The sequence below is a fragment of the Archocentrus centrarchus genome, chromosome 5 (assembly GCF_007364275.1).
Source record: "Archocentrus centrarchus isolate MPI-CPG fArcCen1 chromosome 5, fArcCen1, whole genome shotgun sequence".
NCBI lineage: Eukaryota > Metazoa > Chordata > Actinopteri > Cichliformes > Cichlidae > Archocentrus > Archocentrus centrarchus.
This window is the reverse complement of record NC_044350.1, coordinates 16,270,602-16,287,732: the sequence shown is the minus strand read 5'-3', so window position 1 is coordinate 16,287,732 and position 17,131 is coordinate 16,270,602. Positions and strand designations below refer to the sequence as shown.

Below are 17,131 nucleotides of genomic sequence, written 5' to 3'. Positions count from 1 at the left end.
GATGGATGTACCACACTCTTTGCCCATGTGTGAGAACCATATGTGTTATGGGTAGCTGGTAGAAACTGTGGAGACTCCTTTCTCTGAGCATTAAAGTGGCTGATGGTAAAGCAGCCAACTCTTTTACAGTCAAGTGATACAGCTGAGTCTGTCAGGAGTTTGGACGTCCTTTAGTCATCGATGAATGCAATGTCTTCAAACCTGCAAGGTGAAACATGCAAAGGCATAGTTAAGGGAGCACAGAGTACAAGTCAGCATCCCTCAGTTTTGAACGACAAAATAATGGTAAAATATTAAAGGTGCCAATGACCACAATATGAAGCAGGAATATTTCCAGATGGTAGGGATGAGGAAAAAACAGGGTGTGGCCTTGCCTTTTTAGCAGTCAAAGGACGAGTGTCCTTTTGATTGGAGTTGAGAGATTTCCACACGGTGGTTTTAGACATTTCATCAGATATGTTAATATCAGAGGGATCACACCTGAGGAGCAGGGAGAGGAAAAGGCGGGCTTATGGGGAGGGATCTCACTGTGTCAGTATTCACAGGTGGCACAACAGTGTAACAAACTCTGGTATACAAAGACAAGCATGCATGAAGATAGCTGGAAAAATGAAAAATAGCTGATGTCCATCATTTAAATTTGAGTATGCGTGTCTCACCTGGGATCGTGGGCTTTTGGAGCCTGAGCAGGCTTGGTCTTCTCCATTGGAATCTGAACAGTTGCCGAATCTTCATTTTTTGGACTGAGCATAACCTGTGATTCCTGCGAGACATGTCCACAACATACACGCTCAATATGTGCATGATTTTACAGTCGCAACAGTGAATTTTGTATTTTAAAATCCCCTTTAGACTACCTCTTCCAACTTTTTTGAGGCATCATCGAGATTTTTTTTCTTCCATTCGGGCATTAGGTCATCCAGGTAGCTTAGCTCTCGCTTGGAGAAGCACAAGTCCAGCACCTTGCGGATGAACACAAGAGCCAACACCTGCAAACACAGGAGATAAAACAGACTTAGTGTATAAACAGAAGATATGGTCACACTAGGTAACACAGAACATTAGTGGTCAACTCACCATCATGGGAAAGATGATAGCTGCCGGCGAAGTCTTAATGACCCAGAGAAGCACCAGACATGTGAGCTGGGTAAGAGTGAACAGGTGCACCTTTCTCAGCGGAACGTGCCGCAGGTAGATAAAGTCTGGCTGGTGCTTTGCTGGCATACCAAACAGTTTCAGACGGTCAAAGAACTGAAAAGTGGTAAAGATGAAAGCAGGTGTTAGGGAAGTTAAAAAAAGGAGAGAATTAATTAATGAAAGAAAAGCCAAGAGACAGATGGCGAATATGGAAAAAGAATGAAAACATCTGGTTAGTTCAGACAATAAACTGTCAGTGCATGATTAATTGCAACAGCATTAATTAGAATAGGCAAGAGCATAGCAGGAACATCCAGTAAGAGAGGACAAGAGAACAACATGTGACATTGTGTATTTGCATCATAGAAAAACAGTCTTTAATAATTTTGCAAAATTAATTGTGTGCGTGCCAATCAATAAATGCTACTTCATGATACTTCATAGTGTTTACTTGTTACTAGGGGCTACACATTGGTGCCGCAGTAAGCACTGAGGAAGTGCCAGAGTAACCACTTCTTCCTGGTTTGGGCCTGTCTGTGTGGAGTCTGCATGTTCTCACTGTGTCTGTGTGAGTTTCCTCCCACAGTCCAAAGACATGCTTGTTAGATCAAATAGTGATTTAATTTGGTTGTGGGTATGGATGTGAGAGTGAGTGGTTGTCTGTGTCTCTGTGTTAGCCCTGTGATAGATTGGCAGTTTGCCCAATGACCGGAGCATTCAATCACACAAGAACCAGGCACCTCCAGTGGTCACTAGATTAACGGAATGAGAGCATTTCTAAATAATCTTAATAGCATAATATTTTGTTTTTGTGTCAACTTTATAATCACGTCTGATAGTCTCTTACCTGGATGCCTTTTAATGAAGAGACTCCCATATAGAGGAAAACGCCATACAACACTGGCATAGGAATGAACTGGGAAAACAACATATTTCAGTCAGCTTCCTTTATCAGTGAACTTACATTACCATTACATAGCGTGTCTGACCAACCTTCAGGGCTCCAGTCATGAATACAGATAAGCCCATGAGCAGGAAGATGCCCAGGCCAGTGAGCCTCTGCTCTCTGATGCCCAGGAAGCGAGGCTGCTCTCCTGGAGCTGAGCTCTCTGATTCCAGCTTCAGACTGTTGACATGGGAAATCGACAAGACAGTGGCTGCCACAAACCAGGGCAAGCCCATGATGGAGCATACGGCCAGCATCACTCCCACCATCAGCAGGTCCAGATGATACCCGCAGCCCTTCTGTAAAACCAAGATCAGAATATCAGAAATAGTTCCAGGACCTACAGGTAGAATAAGATAAGGATTTTTTTCTTCTTACCAATAGTTTGTGCTCTTTGCGGTTGATTATAACAGCAGTTATCTGTTGGTCCATGAAGATGAGGATTGTGCAGAGAAGAGCAGGAACAGATGCAGCCAGAGCTGTCCACCATGGATTACGCCCTATTGGATTGATGAACCAACCACGATCATCTCTGGTAGGCTGGACAGATAATTGGCAGAGGTATGAGGCAATAATGCTACTTAGATTACCATGTATGGTTTTATATCATGAGTTGCAAGTTATATAGTTGCTTTATACCTGGAATTTGCTTGGCACCTTCAACTTTTGGGAGGGTACTCCAATGACAAAATCAAGCAGGACCATAACAACAATGGTAAGAAACACTGCAAAATCACTAATCATAGACCGCACCTGAGCAGAAGAGATAACAGCACTAAGGAGGTTTGTCATCATTAACACAACAAGGCAAATTTTGATGCCATTGCCAGTGTCTGACAATCTATTATTGATAATATGATTACCTTGGTGGGGAAATAACGGCTAGTCTTGAATTGTTTGAGGAAGGTAGACAAGAAGAATGTCGAAAAGAACAAGATAGTAGACCAGAAAAGAACATCTGGGGTGTAGGGACCATGGTGACCACATGCTGTCCCAACAAAGTGGCCTTGCAGGCTGATACACTCCTACAGAGATTAAGAGAGGTCACATTAGAATAAATGTACCTGTAATGCGTCACATGAAAATGGACTGAAACACAGTTTTATCAGAATTATGTAGCAGGCTGCAAAGAATCCACAGAGCATAAAAAAAGACATACATGTCAAACAAAATGCCCTTTGGTGTGCTTAGCTAAACACACAGCAGTGAATGTTTAATTGATTGAGTGTCCTCATCAGTGTTTGCAAAGGTCCTTAAGTGAGGCTGGCTGCTCAGTGGAGGGTGAGGGGGTTCGCTGAATGTTAACAAGTTGAGAAAGTAAAGAAGCTAGAACAAATGTGGTGAGTGCTATCATGTGAAAGTTATATCAACATTGGACTTCATTAGGTGTGTGCTCCCACATAGTTACATTACCTTGACAGTCAGGTTGGCCCAGGGTACAGTGGAAGCTGTGATGTTTCTCTCATTCCACATTTCCAAAGTTTTATTACTGGGATTATCAGGTTCTGCGCACCTACAGCTACAGACAAAGATGTACAATATGCACAATGAATCTCAGTGTACATCAGCTCACAAAAAGATGCTTTTTTTCATTAGTCAAAATAAGTCAGGCATAAGATGAGGACAGCAGGAAAGTGATCCCTACTGCATTTAAAAGAGAAACAGAGCGATGCACACAGTGATGAGAATGACAGGTAAACAATCTTCGAAAAGAACAATGAAAGTAGAAAAAAACAAGCAGTGAAAATTTTGGCATGATCTTTGTGCTACTGACTATGCCAGGGTGAGCTTGTCCAAATCACTGTGTGCATTGAAGGGGTAGAGTTCTCCCAGTTGAAACAGCTTTTCCAAAGCCTCATAGATGAAGATGAGGCAGATGAGGGCGGCAAAGGCCTCCTCTGTGAAACGAGTGATGTAGCACACCAGGGAACTAGCATCTGTGGCAACCAACATAAAACACAGTAGGGCTGTCCATAAGCCTATGCAACTCCGCAGTGACAGATAAGAAAGGTCGTAGTCCCTGAAACAAGGGGAGAGGAGAGGAGAGGAGAGGAGAGGAGAGGAGAGGAGAGGAGAGGAGAGGAGAGGAGAGGAGAGGAGAGGAGAGGAGAGGAGAGGAGAGAGTAAGGTTAGAGCACAGTGAAGAGCAAAACCAATGCCATGATGATAATAATGTCACAAATAAGTTTTTGAAGTACTGTACATACTTGCAGAACTTGAAGAGGATTTTCTCAAACACAAGAACAGGACCTGTGCTGCCCAGGATGGTGAGAGGCTGACCAGCAAACAACGAGTAGGCTACTCCAGTCATTGACGCACCGAATAAGGACTCTATTGCACTCTACAACATGCAAATGCAGAGAGCTTGTAACTTTTGTTATACAGCCTTCAGTAATGTTCACTGTCTATGCTGTATTCATAACAGCCCAAAAAGAACACAATATATAATTACAATATAGTATTGTGAATGTGTCCTTGAGTGTGTTTTAAGCTCTTACAATACGTCCCTCTGTTGCCTCCCCCAGCAGTCCTCCAAAGGTGATGACAGGAGACATGCAGGCACAGTAGAGGAAGAGGAAGGAGGCCACACACTGGAGGCTGATACCATCCTTAAAATCACTCAGATAGAATGGAGCTTTCCTTTTTATGTCCAGGATCAGACCACCGAACAACCTGATCACAGCACATAAGGAAAGAAGTCCAGTCCAGTAAACACTCTGGGGCAGAGATAGGTCAACCTGACATATGTTCACTGCATAAACACGATGAAGATGGAATATTTTTATACCCTTTCAGGAATAGTTCTATTCTTTTTTGTCACTGTTTATGCAAAAAACAACAACAACACACAGAATAGGACAAGACATAGATTCAGGATGGGAAAGGAAGGGAGGAAAATGGGCACAAACATTCATCTTACAAGCAATATATCACTGGGAGGAGATACAAATCCCTTTGGGGTTGGGTTAGGAAGGGCATCCAAAAGTAGCATTCTATTTGGAGAGGTGTGCTGTGATTGTGGTGTGTGAATAGTGCTCAATTTTATTTTATTTATTTATTGTCTTTATTATGACAGGACAGGTGGGAATCAAACTGAGGCCTCTGCAATAGCCTTGCAGCACATGGGTTTCCTGGTCAGTCTGGTGAGCTATACCAGACTTTAATCAGTCCTGTACCAAACATTTGCAAACAAAGAAAAAAAGATAAAAGAACAATACTGAAACAATTCTAAAAGGAGGACAAAAACCAAATGATAGTGATAATATAAATAGGAAAAGTGCTGAGAAAAGAGAAAAACAAGCCAACATATAAAATCTTGGGGTAGCTCAGCAGTGCAAGGTGAGCAGTGATGGTATTCTGTGGTTAAAGCACTTTTGATTTTCCTTTGTTTTAATGATAACTATGATCTGCATCACTTTGCATGTTTAGATCTGTGGCTCTGTGTCATGACCTCCAAATAGCCCCCAGATCCTAAGAAGAGAGCCTGTGGTCCCTTAACTGTTTAGCGGTCAAGCAACTTTCATGTTATGTATAATTCAGATGATTAAACGAATGTTATGCACTGGGGGAAATGTGCACATTTGCTTTCTGGCTGGGAACAACACAGTCTAATTCATTATCTCTCAAAGGCTCAGTCTTTGTGCTGAACTCAGATAACTGCCTCCTGGCACGAGTTACACAGCAAGCACATGAATGAGAAATTAAAATCACATCATTTAACTCGTGGCAAGATAGTTATTAAGTGTATTTTCTAAATTCATGCTATTACTTCATGATTAATTTGGACAATTCATGATAGGGATGATCAGAATAAAATATAAGCTTTTATAGAGAAAATAAACAAGAGGTTACTGTACTAACCTTTATTTCAATAAAATGCAACTTTTTAGTCAATAATTCAATAAAAATTGTGGTGTTGGGGTGTAAACATTTTTTCTTTAGCTTCTGAAGCGAAGCATGTGCCACTCGTGGTGGCGCTTCAAAGACAACCTTTTCATTAAAAAATAAAGTAACATGTTTTCATCTCCGATTCCCTTCAGGCTGTCACACTCTCACTGGTAATTGCCACTTGTCTGTTCCACCTGAGATCCTCACAAATATAAATTTAGATTTTCTGGCCACAACAAATGTCAACTTGCTGGAGAGTGCTAAACTCAGCCCCAGGCTGCAACACATCCATTCAGAAATCTCTCTGCAGGCTGTCTCTAGGGTTCTTCTATAGTAACCATTACAGAAGCAAAAAGTCTGGGCAAACCTTCCCGTTCTCTGTAGTTCTGGCCCATGGCTTTCAGCATGTAACTCTTCCTCTACCTGACAGACAGTGCCATTAGGGACTCCAGGCATCTTCCTTTTCTCCTGCAGACATCAAGGAGCGCACAAAAAATGTAAACACTAAACCTACAGAATTATAACAACTCCAGTTTTCACAAAATTTTTAATTATATCTTTAATTGACTGCAGAAATGTACCTGCGAGGGGACCTTCTTTGGGGGTTCGATGCGGATGGAGGGGTCCCACTCTCCTGGTGGCAGGACAGTCACTTGGTCTAGGAACTCATCTATCCCTGCTAGCAGGTCACTTCTGTCCTTTGCCTTGTATGCTACATCATGAAAAATCTGGTCCAGAATGAAGTGAAGGCAAAAGAAAACTCATCTTCCTACATCTGCAAGAGAGATACTCAGATGTACTCTTTTTTCATGAGGCGAGCGCTTACCTCATCTGTCATGATGGTTGCCATGGAGCGACCAATTTCATGGTATTGCTGAGCCTTTCCATCTGGGCCCAGAAGAATGAAAAGGAACCTAATATTTGTCAGCAGATGAATTTCAGTTTATAAATAGTTTCGGGAACATTTAATTTGATTTTATGATTACAGCAGGGAGCTGTGGCTGTCTACCTGGTCGGTATGGGCACCTCTGTAAGTCCAGTGAGCAGCACTGCGGGGGAAAGGCGGACAAAGGCTACAATAGGCCTCTCCAGGAAGTCCAGCTCTCCCACCAGGACATTGGAAGCCTCTGCACCCTCTGGGATTTTTTTCATGAAATGCAGGTCCACCTGTTCAGACAGGTCAGGTGCAAATATCAGTAAAGAATTTGAACTCAAACAAAAGAGGTGTTAAATGGGATAAGATGATGCCGATGTTTGGGGGACACAGTGTTTAAAAGTACACACATTAAGACATCTCTAGACATTATCATGCACCGGTTAAACTTGGCCCAGCTTTATGATGTCATCATGTAAAGACTGAAATCTAATGGGAATTTAAAAATGCTGTTTTTACAGTCTTAAAAAAATAGTTTGTAAATTTTTGTATTTCATTTGTCCCCATAGTTTTCTTTTCTATGCTATTGCAACTTGTCTACCCAGACTTAATTTCCTTCATTGTCTTCTTTATAGCGTGCTACTTTTTCACCTACAGGAAGCCTTTATCTGAGGCTTTGTGGAATTGCTTTTTAGTCTCATCTACATGTGGCGTTGTGGTTTAACACATTTACCTTACATGTGAGAATCCTGCTGTTTGAGACTGTGAGGAAACACAAAAACCCAACCTCAGGGGATCACAAGCTAGAGCTGATCCCAAGCCTGGATAAATGGAAGTGTTGAGTGAGAAAAGGGCATCTGCTATCAGCTGCCTGGGGAGCAGCTGAAAGTAGTGGGCTACTGCTGTGTGTTGTTCCACTGTTGCTTCCTAGGGGCACTCTGTGACCTATTTGTTGATGTTGATGTTTACAGCATCACAGCAGAGGTCTACAGTGCGTTCACAGATCTGAGAGCCCCGCACGCACAAAATAAGAGCTAAAACTTCTGTTCTCAGATGTGTTAGCATAATTATATTTACAAGTACTCTGCTGTGACTTTTATCTATATTTACATCAATATTTCATCTATATTCATGAGGGAGGAAAAAAGCAACATTTGGTCCACAGCCTGCTTGTTTACCTTACTGAGGTCTACTTGAGTGCTCTCCTGTCCGGCACCGTTCTTCGCTGGTTCAGTGGGTGGAGGAGGCTGGGGAGATGAGGCTGACCCTGCAGGGTGTTACAGTGTGGGTGTTTATGTGCATGTGTGATGGAAAGAGACAAATAAGGAAAGTGATTCAGAGACAGTAAATATGATAGTTATCCTGCCAAGTCCAAACTGACAAAAATAAATAAAAAAAGAATAATAAAAATCTATGAAGGCAGTAATGGTTAGCTGACATGCATCAAGCATTTGCCCAGGAGCAACCAAACAGTAGTTGGGCAGTTTGGTCCTGGAAGTGATATACTATGTATCTGTTTTAAGACTGTTTTTTACTGCCCATGATTCAAATTGAAAATCTTGTCTAATTTAAAACCTTAATCAAAGGCACATAAGTAAAAAGACTGAGATCTCCTCATCTAACTTATACCAAGACATGACTTGTGCTATCTAACTTTGATGCTCTGAACAAGTGACAAAGTCCATGTGTGCTTGTGTGTGATATGCAGCATCAAACTCACCAATTAGATGGGGCTCTGACTGTTTGCGTGCTCCCTCTGTGATGGAGCGTACAATGGGAATCAGGTTCTTCTTCTTCTCATTCTGATGGTGGTGTCTCTTGAGCAGGGCCTCACGAACCCTGACTCTCACACTGTCATCCAGCTCATTGGATGCCTCCTGGTGGTCCAGCACCATGTCTGCAACACAGGACAAACTCATAAACCCTGATCAGAGTATCAGTGTTTCACATCAGTAGTACATGACAGACTTTATTTGCACAGTGCATTTTGGTTAGTTTGAATAGAACTTCAAATACTAAACCTGGTCATAGAATAGAATAGAGTAGAATGCCTTTATTGTCATTATACAGAATGTACAATGAGATTGGAGTTATTTAGGAATCATAATATGTCAACATTAAGCCTTTTTTGATCTATGGATCCCTTGTTTATTTCATGCAACTGCTGTTTTTAAATAAATATAAGCCAATCCTCTCTGACATCTGTTGATGGTACAGTGTTGAACAGAAGGTGTGTTTACAGGGTCGAGTCAATATATGTCCACGTGAGACTGCAGCATCTCTCCATCTCTCTCACCACTTCTGCACTTTATCAGGCCTTTCTTGCTCACTTGCTCTCATTATTTAAAGCACACAAAGCAGTCACACAGACACACACACACACACACACACACACAGTGAACTTTTACAATTAAAAACATAATTTCTGACCTCAGCACCAGTATAATTGGCATTGTTAATAAGGACAGTAATAAGAGAACAACACAAAGGAGCCTGCAGTTATGTTGAAATGCACAAGTGCTATCCCTTATAAAAACCACTGTTCATATTTTAGTGGCTCAAAATGAACATTCTGATGTGACAATGACAGCGTCCCATCAGGACTGCATGAGGAAATATTACTGTTATTGGTTGTAATACTGGTTCATGCAATTTTACCTTTTGCTTAAAAGATTTTCTATTGCATTCTCTTATACAACAGGAGCACTACAGGTACAATTTGATTTGATTTAATTGTTACCTACCCTAAATACATAAAAAAAATGATTTGTCTCAGAGATTCATCTTTATTAATGGAGTCCATATGTTGCTGCAGGAGTCAAATGGAGAAGAGAGGGAACTGAGAAGAGGAGAGGAGAGTTGGAGGAGAGGAATGAAGGTTGTTTAGGCTGTAAACCTTTTGCCGTCTAGCCACAGGAAAATGGTGTGATTGAGAGCTTTGTTTCATGTGACTCTCTGCATGTAGATGTGTATGTGTGTGTGTGTGGGAGGAATGGATACACAGCAATGTCAGATCAAATATTCAAGTGATTCTATGCATTTTTTAATAACGGCAGTGCAGAAAATAGTAACAGACGGGCAAGTTTGTTTGCATGATGTGCATGATAATTCTTATCTGGGCATGAGTTTGCATAATAAATGCAGGTGCAAAGTTAATTGCTTGTCTACATGCAAATGAATTTGGATCAAAGTATTTTTACAACTAGATTTTTTGCAATCACAGTTTCAGCTGCAATTTTCAAGTAAAACAGAACCAGGTGCAGAGGTGCTGACACAAATGTTCTCTTTAGCATTATTACACAAACTGAAGCTTAAGTGTTGCACAGCACTGGTCTGGTTGTTCTGCAAAATTAACTTAAGAGAAATCAAGTGTGTGTTTCTGCATCCAGCAAAGAATGATATCATCAGCCCTTTGTGTGTTTCTTCTCTGATTATAACTAACGGGCATTTTGGCTAGGCTAGAGTCTGATTCACAGCAATGTAAATAACATGTGCTTATGGATAGCAGCAGGAACTGACTATAGAACTGGGGAACACCAGCATCACTGTCCACAGTGAAGCGAGTTTAAAATTGCCATAAAATTGCCAAGAGAGTGCTGACCAAGAATGGACTTCCCAAAGCCCCGACCTCAACCCTCCTGAAAATTTGTGGACTACACATAAAGCTGGGTACGTGGCAGGAAACCAACCAATTTAAATGAACTCTACCAGTTCTGCCAAGAAGAGTGGTCAAATGTCCAGACTGAATTATGGCAGAAGCTTGTTGATGGTTACCAAAAGCGTGTGGTAGAGGTGCAAATTGTTAGATCTAAAATGAATTCAAACTTGTGCACTTGGTTCTTATTTTTAAAGTCATTAAAGATGGATGCTGTACAATCACCCCACTCTGAAAAAGAATAGGTCAAAGAAATCGTTAAAAGCCCCAAATTACCACGATGACACTCATGCGAATCTGAGTTTATGTAAACTTCTGACCACAACTGTATGTCTATATGAAAAACAGCACTGACACAAATCATATAGATAACGCATATTTTTTCTTTTGCTCTTATAAAAAAAAATGATCAGTCTGACCTTGTCTTCTTTCTGAGGATATATAGCACTCAGGTAGTGACATATTATAATACACTTGTGTCCTCACCTGCAATCTCTTCAATGCAGTCAGCACGCATGTCAAGCAACACACTGCCATTGATAATGCAACTGCGGAGCTCAAATAAACTGTGGAGGGATAGTGTAGCAACATAAGGCTTGCTCCACCTTTCCCCACCATCCTCCACATCTTCCTCAAACTTCAGCCACCTGCAAGGTAAAGAGACCAGCAACATATCATCTAGCAAACTTGCAAAGAGGAGTACATGTGAAGTTTTTTTTTCCTTTAGTTTATCTTTCACTTTTTTATATTCATTGTAAAAGTTACCTTACAGAGGCTTAGTAAAAAAGCTATTTACATTTAACATGATAATAACAGATGACAACAGCTGTGAGACAAACAAGCTGTTACTGTACACAATAATGTATTATCTAAAGCAATGTTTAAGCTTGTTTAAACCTACCATTTGAAAAATTTCATTTCAGCTGTTCTACCAGTTTTTCTTCCCTTTTGCATTTTTTAGACGTGAAAGAATAGAATTTATTCCAAAGCATATTCATTATCAGTTTTCTGCAAAATTCTCCTTTTTTACATTTGCTGTGCCTCATCTGTCCACAGATACAATGTATTTGCTGGGATTTGGATTTTTTTTGCTTAGATTTTTCTACCATTTAATCCTTATTTATGAATTCCTGATTATAGTACTAAAAAATATTAGATTATCATTTGACATTTTGAAAGACAGATGATTGTATGAGAACTGGGACAGTTTATGCTTGCTGTGATCATCTCTAATACTGCCTCTTGAAAGATTTATTTCTTCTAAAGCATATCTATTGTAACTGAAGAGTGCTGGGTTGCTATGAGCTTACTAAAACACTGCTTGAGAAAACACATGCAGGTACACAATACAAAAACAGAGTGAAAAAGGATCTTGTTCACAAAATTAGCAACAACAGTAGGGTGCGGTCTTTGTAAGACTAATGCCTAGAAACCTTGATATATCCACTCATATTTCAGCTCAGTGCAGAGGGAGTATTCTACTTTAAATAGAAAGTTGTTTTGCTTTCCCACACATAGATGTGTTTTAAATCTTTTGTATAGTGGTTTATATCAGCAAGAAAAAAAAAAGTTGGACATGAGCATGAGAAACTGAGATTTGGCATTTAAACAGCACAAATGAGAACACAGCAATATTTGTTTGACTCCTGCCTTTTGATCTTTTCCTCTTGAGCAAACTTTAAATATAACTACCTCTTGCAGACTTCCCTCTTCATAATAGTGCAGCTGTAGAGCTGCCAGGCTGTCAGAAACTTTATTGCTAAGCACTGTTACCAACAGCTCCCTGAGGAGAAATCCTGACCTGGCTGTTTCCTTTCCACTCAGCATCCTTGCCATCTTTGACACAGATCTCATCTAGCTCGGTGAATAACTCGTGGGCCACGTGTTCAGCATCCTCCTCGTTGCCCAGAATGAATTGGACCCGCTGGGACGGTGTGTCTAATGATGTGAGGGAAGAAGGAGAAGTGACCTGAAGGTTCTCAATAGACTTCTCAAACACAGCACTTCTTACATTGTCCTTACATGCCTTTTAATGGCTTCTGAGCCACAGATTTGCACACATATCCAACATGCTGTGTTCCTGTTCTGTGTTAGCTAATTAATGGGCTGTCAATTTAGCCTGAAGTCCTGCATGTGTGAAGTGCCCACAGTATTGATAGGCTTGTTAACAACCACTACCTCCTCTCTGGGAGGTGGTCCTGCTACTGTAGCAAGTCACTGTTGATGGATAGATGACTATAACCCTCAATAAAAATAATGCATCTGAAATGTAAAACACTCTGCAAATAACAAGGTGGCCTAAGAAAGTCTTGTGTGTGCGGTACCATGACTAGAACTGGTTGCCTCATCTTCCCCGCTTTGCTGAGTTGCAATGCTGCTCGCCCTTCTGTCTCTCTTGCTGGTGGCGGGAACCATGACCTTTGTGGTGACGATGGCTCTGTCTGGGCATCCGAACCCCGACAAACAGAGTCCTGTGACCTAAAAATGAAGGAGAATAATACAAGAAAAATAAAAAGAAAGCATCTTCATTGATTACTGGATAAACATGCAACATTTTAATGTCGTATAGACTGTTTCATTAGTTGTATATTATCAACGCACCTTATTTCAGCTTCATATTATCTGACACAAAAATTGCAAGGAGTTTAGTGACTGCAACTTAGAGGATTAAAAAAATAAGTAGTTATTATATAAAATGCTAATCTGAGATGTAAGATGCCAGCTGTCTTCAAAGGTTCTATTTTTATTATTAATTATTTAATAAACTTAAAAAACAAAGCGCTCCGATTAGGCCAAAGGGCTCATGATGAAGAGGATTCTGCTCCTGCTGTTATTTCTAACATCATTTCTAACTGTTATAGCGTGTATTTCTTAAAGCTATTTGATGAAGGTTGCAGCCAAATTTAAATGGCACCAATATTTACAATGTACTTTAAATACTGTTTACCTTGAGACAGTTTGATTGATTTTATAAGATTTGAATACAACCCATCTCTGTGACTATGTTTGTGCAATTTGTTGACTCTCTAAACGTACATTTAAATGTACTCTTACTATTAAGATCATTTAGTTAGCTCTTGTAAAAAAGAATCATTTTCAAGTACTGAAAGGGGAAAAAAGAAGAGATCAGGGTGTTGGGCAGAAATGCATCTTATGATTTCTCAGCACACATTGTAAAAGTGAAAGACATTAAACTCAGGCTTACAGTAGGTGTTGACCTGAAGCTCTACAGGGGAAATGAGGAAACAACATCCATCCTGTCCTGCATTAGTCTCAACTGCTGCCATCTTTAATTATCTTCAGTCGATTTAACTCTGAATGCAACATGTTGTGATAACCAAGAGACTGATTATATGTTACACTGTATATACTGGAGTTTTATTTGAATATTAGTCATTTTGAAATAAAGAATGAAGAGCTAAAATAAGTCCACACAAATTAATTAAATATTCTTTAAAGAATGTTACTGCTTAATGTAGATATTTCTTTTATTATTTTTGAATAAGTTTTTGTCATCCTGAAAAGCATTAATGGGACACTAAGCACATGCATGCAGGCACTCACATATTGATTATCGTCTGCTCAACATTCTGTATTGATAATATAAGAAATTTGCTGACGGCTGACAGAGGCCAGGACATATGAGGTGTAAGTAATTAACTAGGCACACTCTTTTCTTTTATCGACTAGATATAGATGGGCATATCTCAGCGCACATCTTGGATTCTGAAACTAGTCTCCTGCAGAGGGGCTAGACTTTATTTCACCTTGGAGTTGCCCTCGGTTAGAGGGCAGAGAGTGGTGGTGGGTAGCAGTTAAAGTGGGCCAGAATGAGCCAGAACAGCATCCCAGGATCTTTAATTAATGAGTAATCAAATCGAATTAGCAATTTATTACAATATACTGTCAAGCTGGTTCATTTTTCAGGCTGGCTCCAGTCTGGCGGGAAAAGTCAGCAAAAGTCTGCAGATTTGACTGGATGTTCAATATATGCAGTTTTTTTTTCCCCCATTGAGCACTGAAATTAAAGTTAATTTAGATAATGCTTCAAAGTAAGTGCCCAGATGTGTTTCAATATGGCTGCTGAGCCCTTCTACAAGGACTTTGGTAGGAGTCGTGTATTTGAATTTAAGCTGTTCTTCTGGCCTGGAAACAGCAAGATAGCTTATGGAAAATCTGCTTATATACTGCAATATAAGTGGCAAACAAAAAGAGCAGTAAACCCCAGAATCAGCAACAGCAGAGGTCACATGATCACACCCCTTCTACAAAAAACAAAGTACTGGAGGTGACAATATTCATTCAGTTCATTTCAATTTATTTATATAGCGCCAAGCCATAATAAACAGTCACCTCAAGGTGCATTATATTGTAGCAGAATAACTAAGGGATTGTTCAGGGTCACCTGATCCAGCCCTAACTATAAACTTAATCAAAAAGGTAAGTTTTAAGCTTATTTTGAAAATAGAGAGGGTGCTGTCTCCCAAATCCAAATTGAGAACTGGTTCCATAGAAGAGGGACCTGAAAGATGAAGGTTCTGCCTCCCATTCTACTCTTAATTATCCTAAGAATCACAAGTAACCACAGTCTGAGAGCTAAGTGCTCTATTGGTTTGATATGGTACCATGAGGTATTTGAGATAAGATGGACCTGATTATTAAAGACCTCGTATGCGAGGATAATGATTTAAAATTCAAATCTGGATTTAACAGGGAACCAATACTGAGAAGCAAATATGAAAGAAATATTGTCTCTCTTTCTATTCCCTGTAAGTATCTGGTAGACACTGTGTTTCTAGAACAGAAATTATTATGTGACTCATTTCTAAATGAGTTATTTTCCCATGGTGCAATGCTATATCAGAACTTGGGGTTCTCCCCTGGGCAAAACCACTTTAGTCCATAGGGTGGGTATGCTTGTATCCACCCAGTTCAGTGCCTGTATGTTGGGGTTTTCCCTGGTGGACAAGAGGGTTGCTTCCTTATGCTTTCAGGTTGGAGAATGGGTCCTGACTGTTGCTTGTGCTTATGTGCCCAATGGCAGTTCATGGTACCTGGACTTCTTGGAGTCCTTGGGTGGGATGCGGGAAGGTGGCTGAGCTGGGAACTCCATTACTTTACTGAGGACTTCAACACTCACGTGGGCAATGACAGTAAATCCTGGAGGGGTGTGATTGGTAGGAACAGCCTGCCAGACCTGAACTCAAGTGATATTCTTTATTGGACTTCTGTGCTAACTGCAGATTGTTGATAAACAGCACAATGTTTGAATATAAGGACATTCATAAATGTACTTGGCAACAGGACACCCCGGGTCACAGGTCCCAGAGGTGGCAAAAGTACTGACATTCTATACTTAAGTAGAAGTACAAGTACTTGTGAAAAAATACTTTGGTAAAAGTTGAAGTACTGGTTCAACTTCTTTACTTAAGTAAAAGTAAAAAAGTACAGGCTCTGAAATGTACTCAAAGTAAGAAAAGTAAAAGTAGCTTATTGGAGGACGTTTCTACCTGCTATTTTTCTGTAAGCTAACTGAACCTCATTATATTGTATATTATTGTAATAATATAAAAGGTATTAGGTACTAAACTGCAGTATTTTCATACAATCGTTGAATAACACAAAGTCAGCATACTTGTTTTGCAGTCCTTCCCTTTAACTCTAACCTCTCTTCTTCCTCTCCTGTCCTCTTTCTCCATCTCTGAGTGAACTTCTCTCTCTTTGTTCTCCCTGAAATACAGCAGCTCTTCTTTTAGCTAGCAGACCACGTGTGACAAACTGCACACACTTTGTGTCTTTGCAGATATTTGTTGAGCATTTAGAAACGTTGCATTTACCTGCCACACGTTACTCCCTTAATGCTCGCTCCTCTTCAGTAGCGCTAGCTAAGCTGTTCATGTCCCGCGAGCGCAACTTACGGACTCGGTCCGGCCGCTGTAACTCCTGATTATAGCGCTATAAATGATACATTAATTAAATGGGTTTGTGTATTTAATCCCTGTGTACGTGATAAGTCCGGTGATGGAGGATACGCCAGTACGATTGTCTCTTTTATGTTATTATTCCTCCATTTAGATCGTTTGATGTTTGACGGAAATGCAGACTTTTCTCAGACGTGTTAAACCTAAAGTAACGAGTCTGTTTGAAAATGTAAGAAGTAGAAAGTACAGATACTTGTGTAAAAATGTAGGGAGTAAAAGTAAAAAGTACTCAGAAAAATAAATACTCAAGTAAAGTACAGATACCTGAAAAATGTACTTAAGTACAGTAACGAAGTATTTGTACTTCGTTACTTCCCACCTCTGACAGGTCCATGATTGATTTTGTACTCATACTGTCAGATCTGTGGTGTTCTTGGATACTCAGGTGAAGAGAGGAGCTGAAGTTATCTGATTACTATCTGGTGGTGGAGCTGCCCAAATGTATAATAAGTGGTGCTGGGAGTGTCTGGCAGAGGCCCCAGTCCAGGAGATTCTCAGCTCCCACCACCAGCAGAGTTCAGTCAGTCAGTCTATGGAACTAGATTTTTATTCAGCCACTAGGCATTTCTGGCATTGTATACAGTGGGAGGTGGAGTCCTGTGACCTCAACTGAGAATACTGTCAGGCAGTGAAAGAAGGAATACTCCTCA

The 17,131-nt window shown here is 40.3% G+C and overlaps 1 protein-coding gene across 1 annotated transcript in view; it reads right to left on the bottom strand.

Annotated features, from left to right (window-relative positions):
• The window catches only part of slc4a8 (solute carrier family 4 member 8), an 18,334-nt gene continuing 1,203 nt past the window's right edge, over nucleotides 1–17,131 (bottom strand). Inside the window, 24 exon segments of the mRNA XM_030728506.1 lie at nucleotides 1–201; nucleotides 375–480; nucleotides 660–763; nucleotides 858–989; nucleotides 1,078–1,251; nucleotides 1,985–2,053; nucleotides 2,131–2,382; nucleotides 2,462–2,623; nucleotides 2,723–2,836; nucleotides 2,947–3,108; nucleotides 3,497–3,602; nucleotides 3,858–4,103; nucleotides 4,291–4,424; nucleotides 4,582–4,756; nucleotides 6,339–6,439; nucleotides 6,553–6,699; nucleotides 6,798–6,885; nucleotides 6,981–7,138; nucleotides 8,024–8,112; nucleotides 8,566–8,742; nucleotides 10,987–11,154; nucleotides 12,310–12,438; nucleotides 12,825–12,873; nucleotides 12,875–12,978. Of these exon segments, the coding sequence (XP_030584366.1) occupies nucleotides 196–201; nucleotides 375–480; nucleotides 660–763; nucleotides 858–989; nucleotides 1,078–1,251; nucleotides 1,985–2,053; nucleotides 2,131–2,382; nucleotides 2,462–2,623; nucleotides 2,723–2,836; nucleotides 2,947–3,108; nucleotides 3,497–3,602; nucleotides 3,858–4,103; nucleotides 4,291–4,424; nucleotides 4,582–4,756; nucleotides 6,339–6,439; nucleotides 6,553–6,699; nucleotides 6,798–6,885; nucleotides 6,981–7,138; nucleotides 8,024–8,112; nucleotides 8,566–8,742; nucleotides 10,987–11,154; nucleotides 12,310–12,438; nucleotides 12,825–12,873; nucleotides 12,875–12,978 (3,152 nt within the window). The 3' untranslated portion in view covers nucleotides 1–195.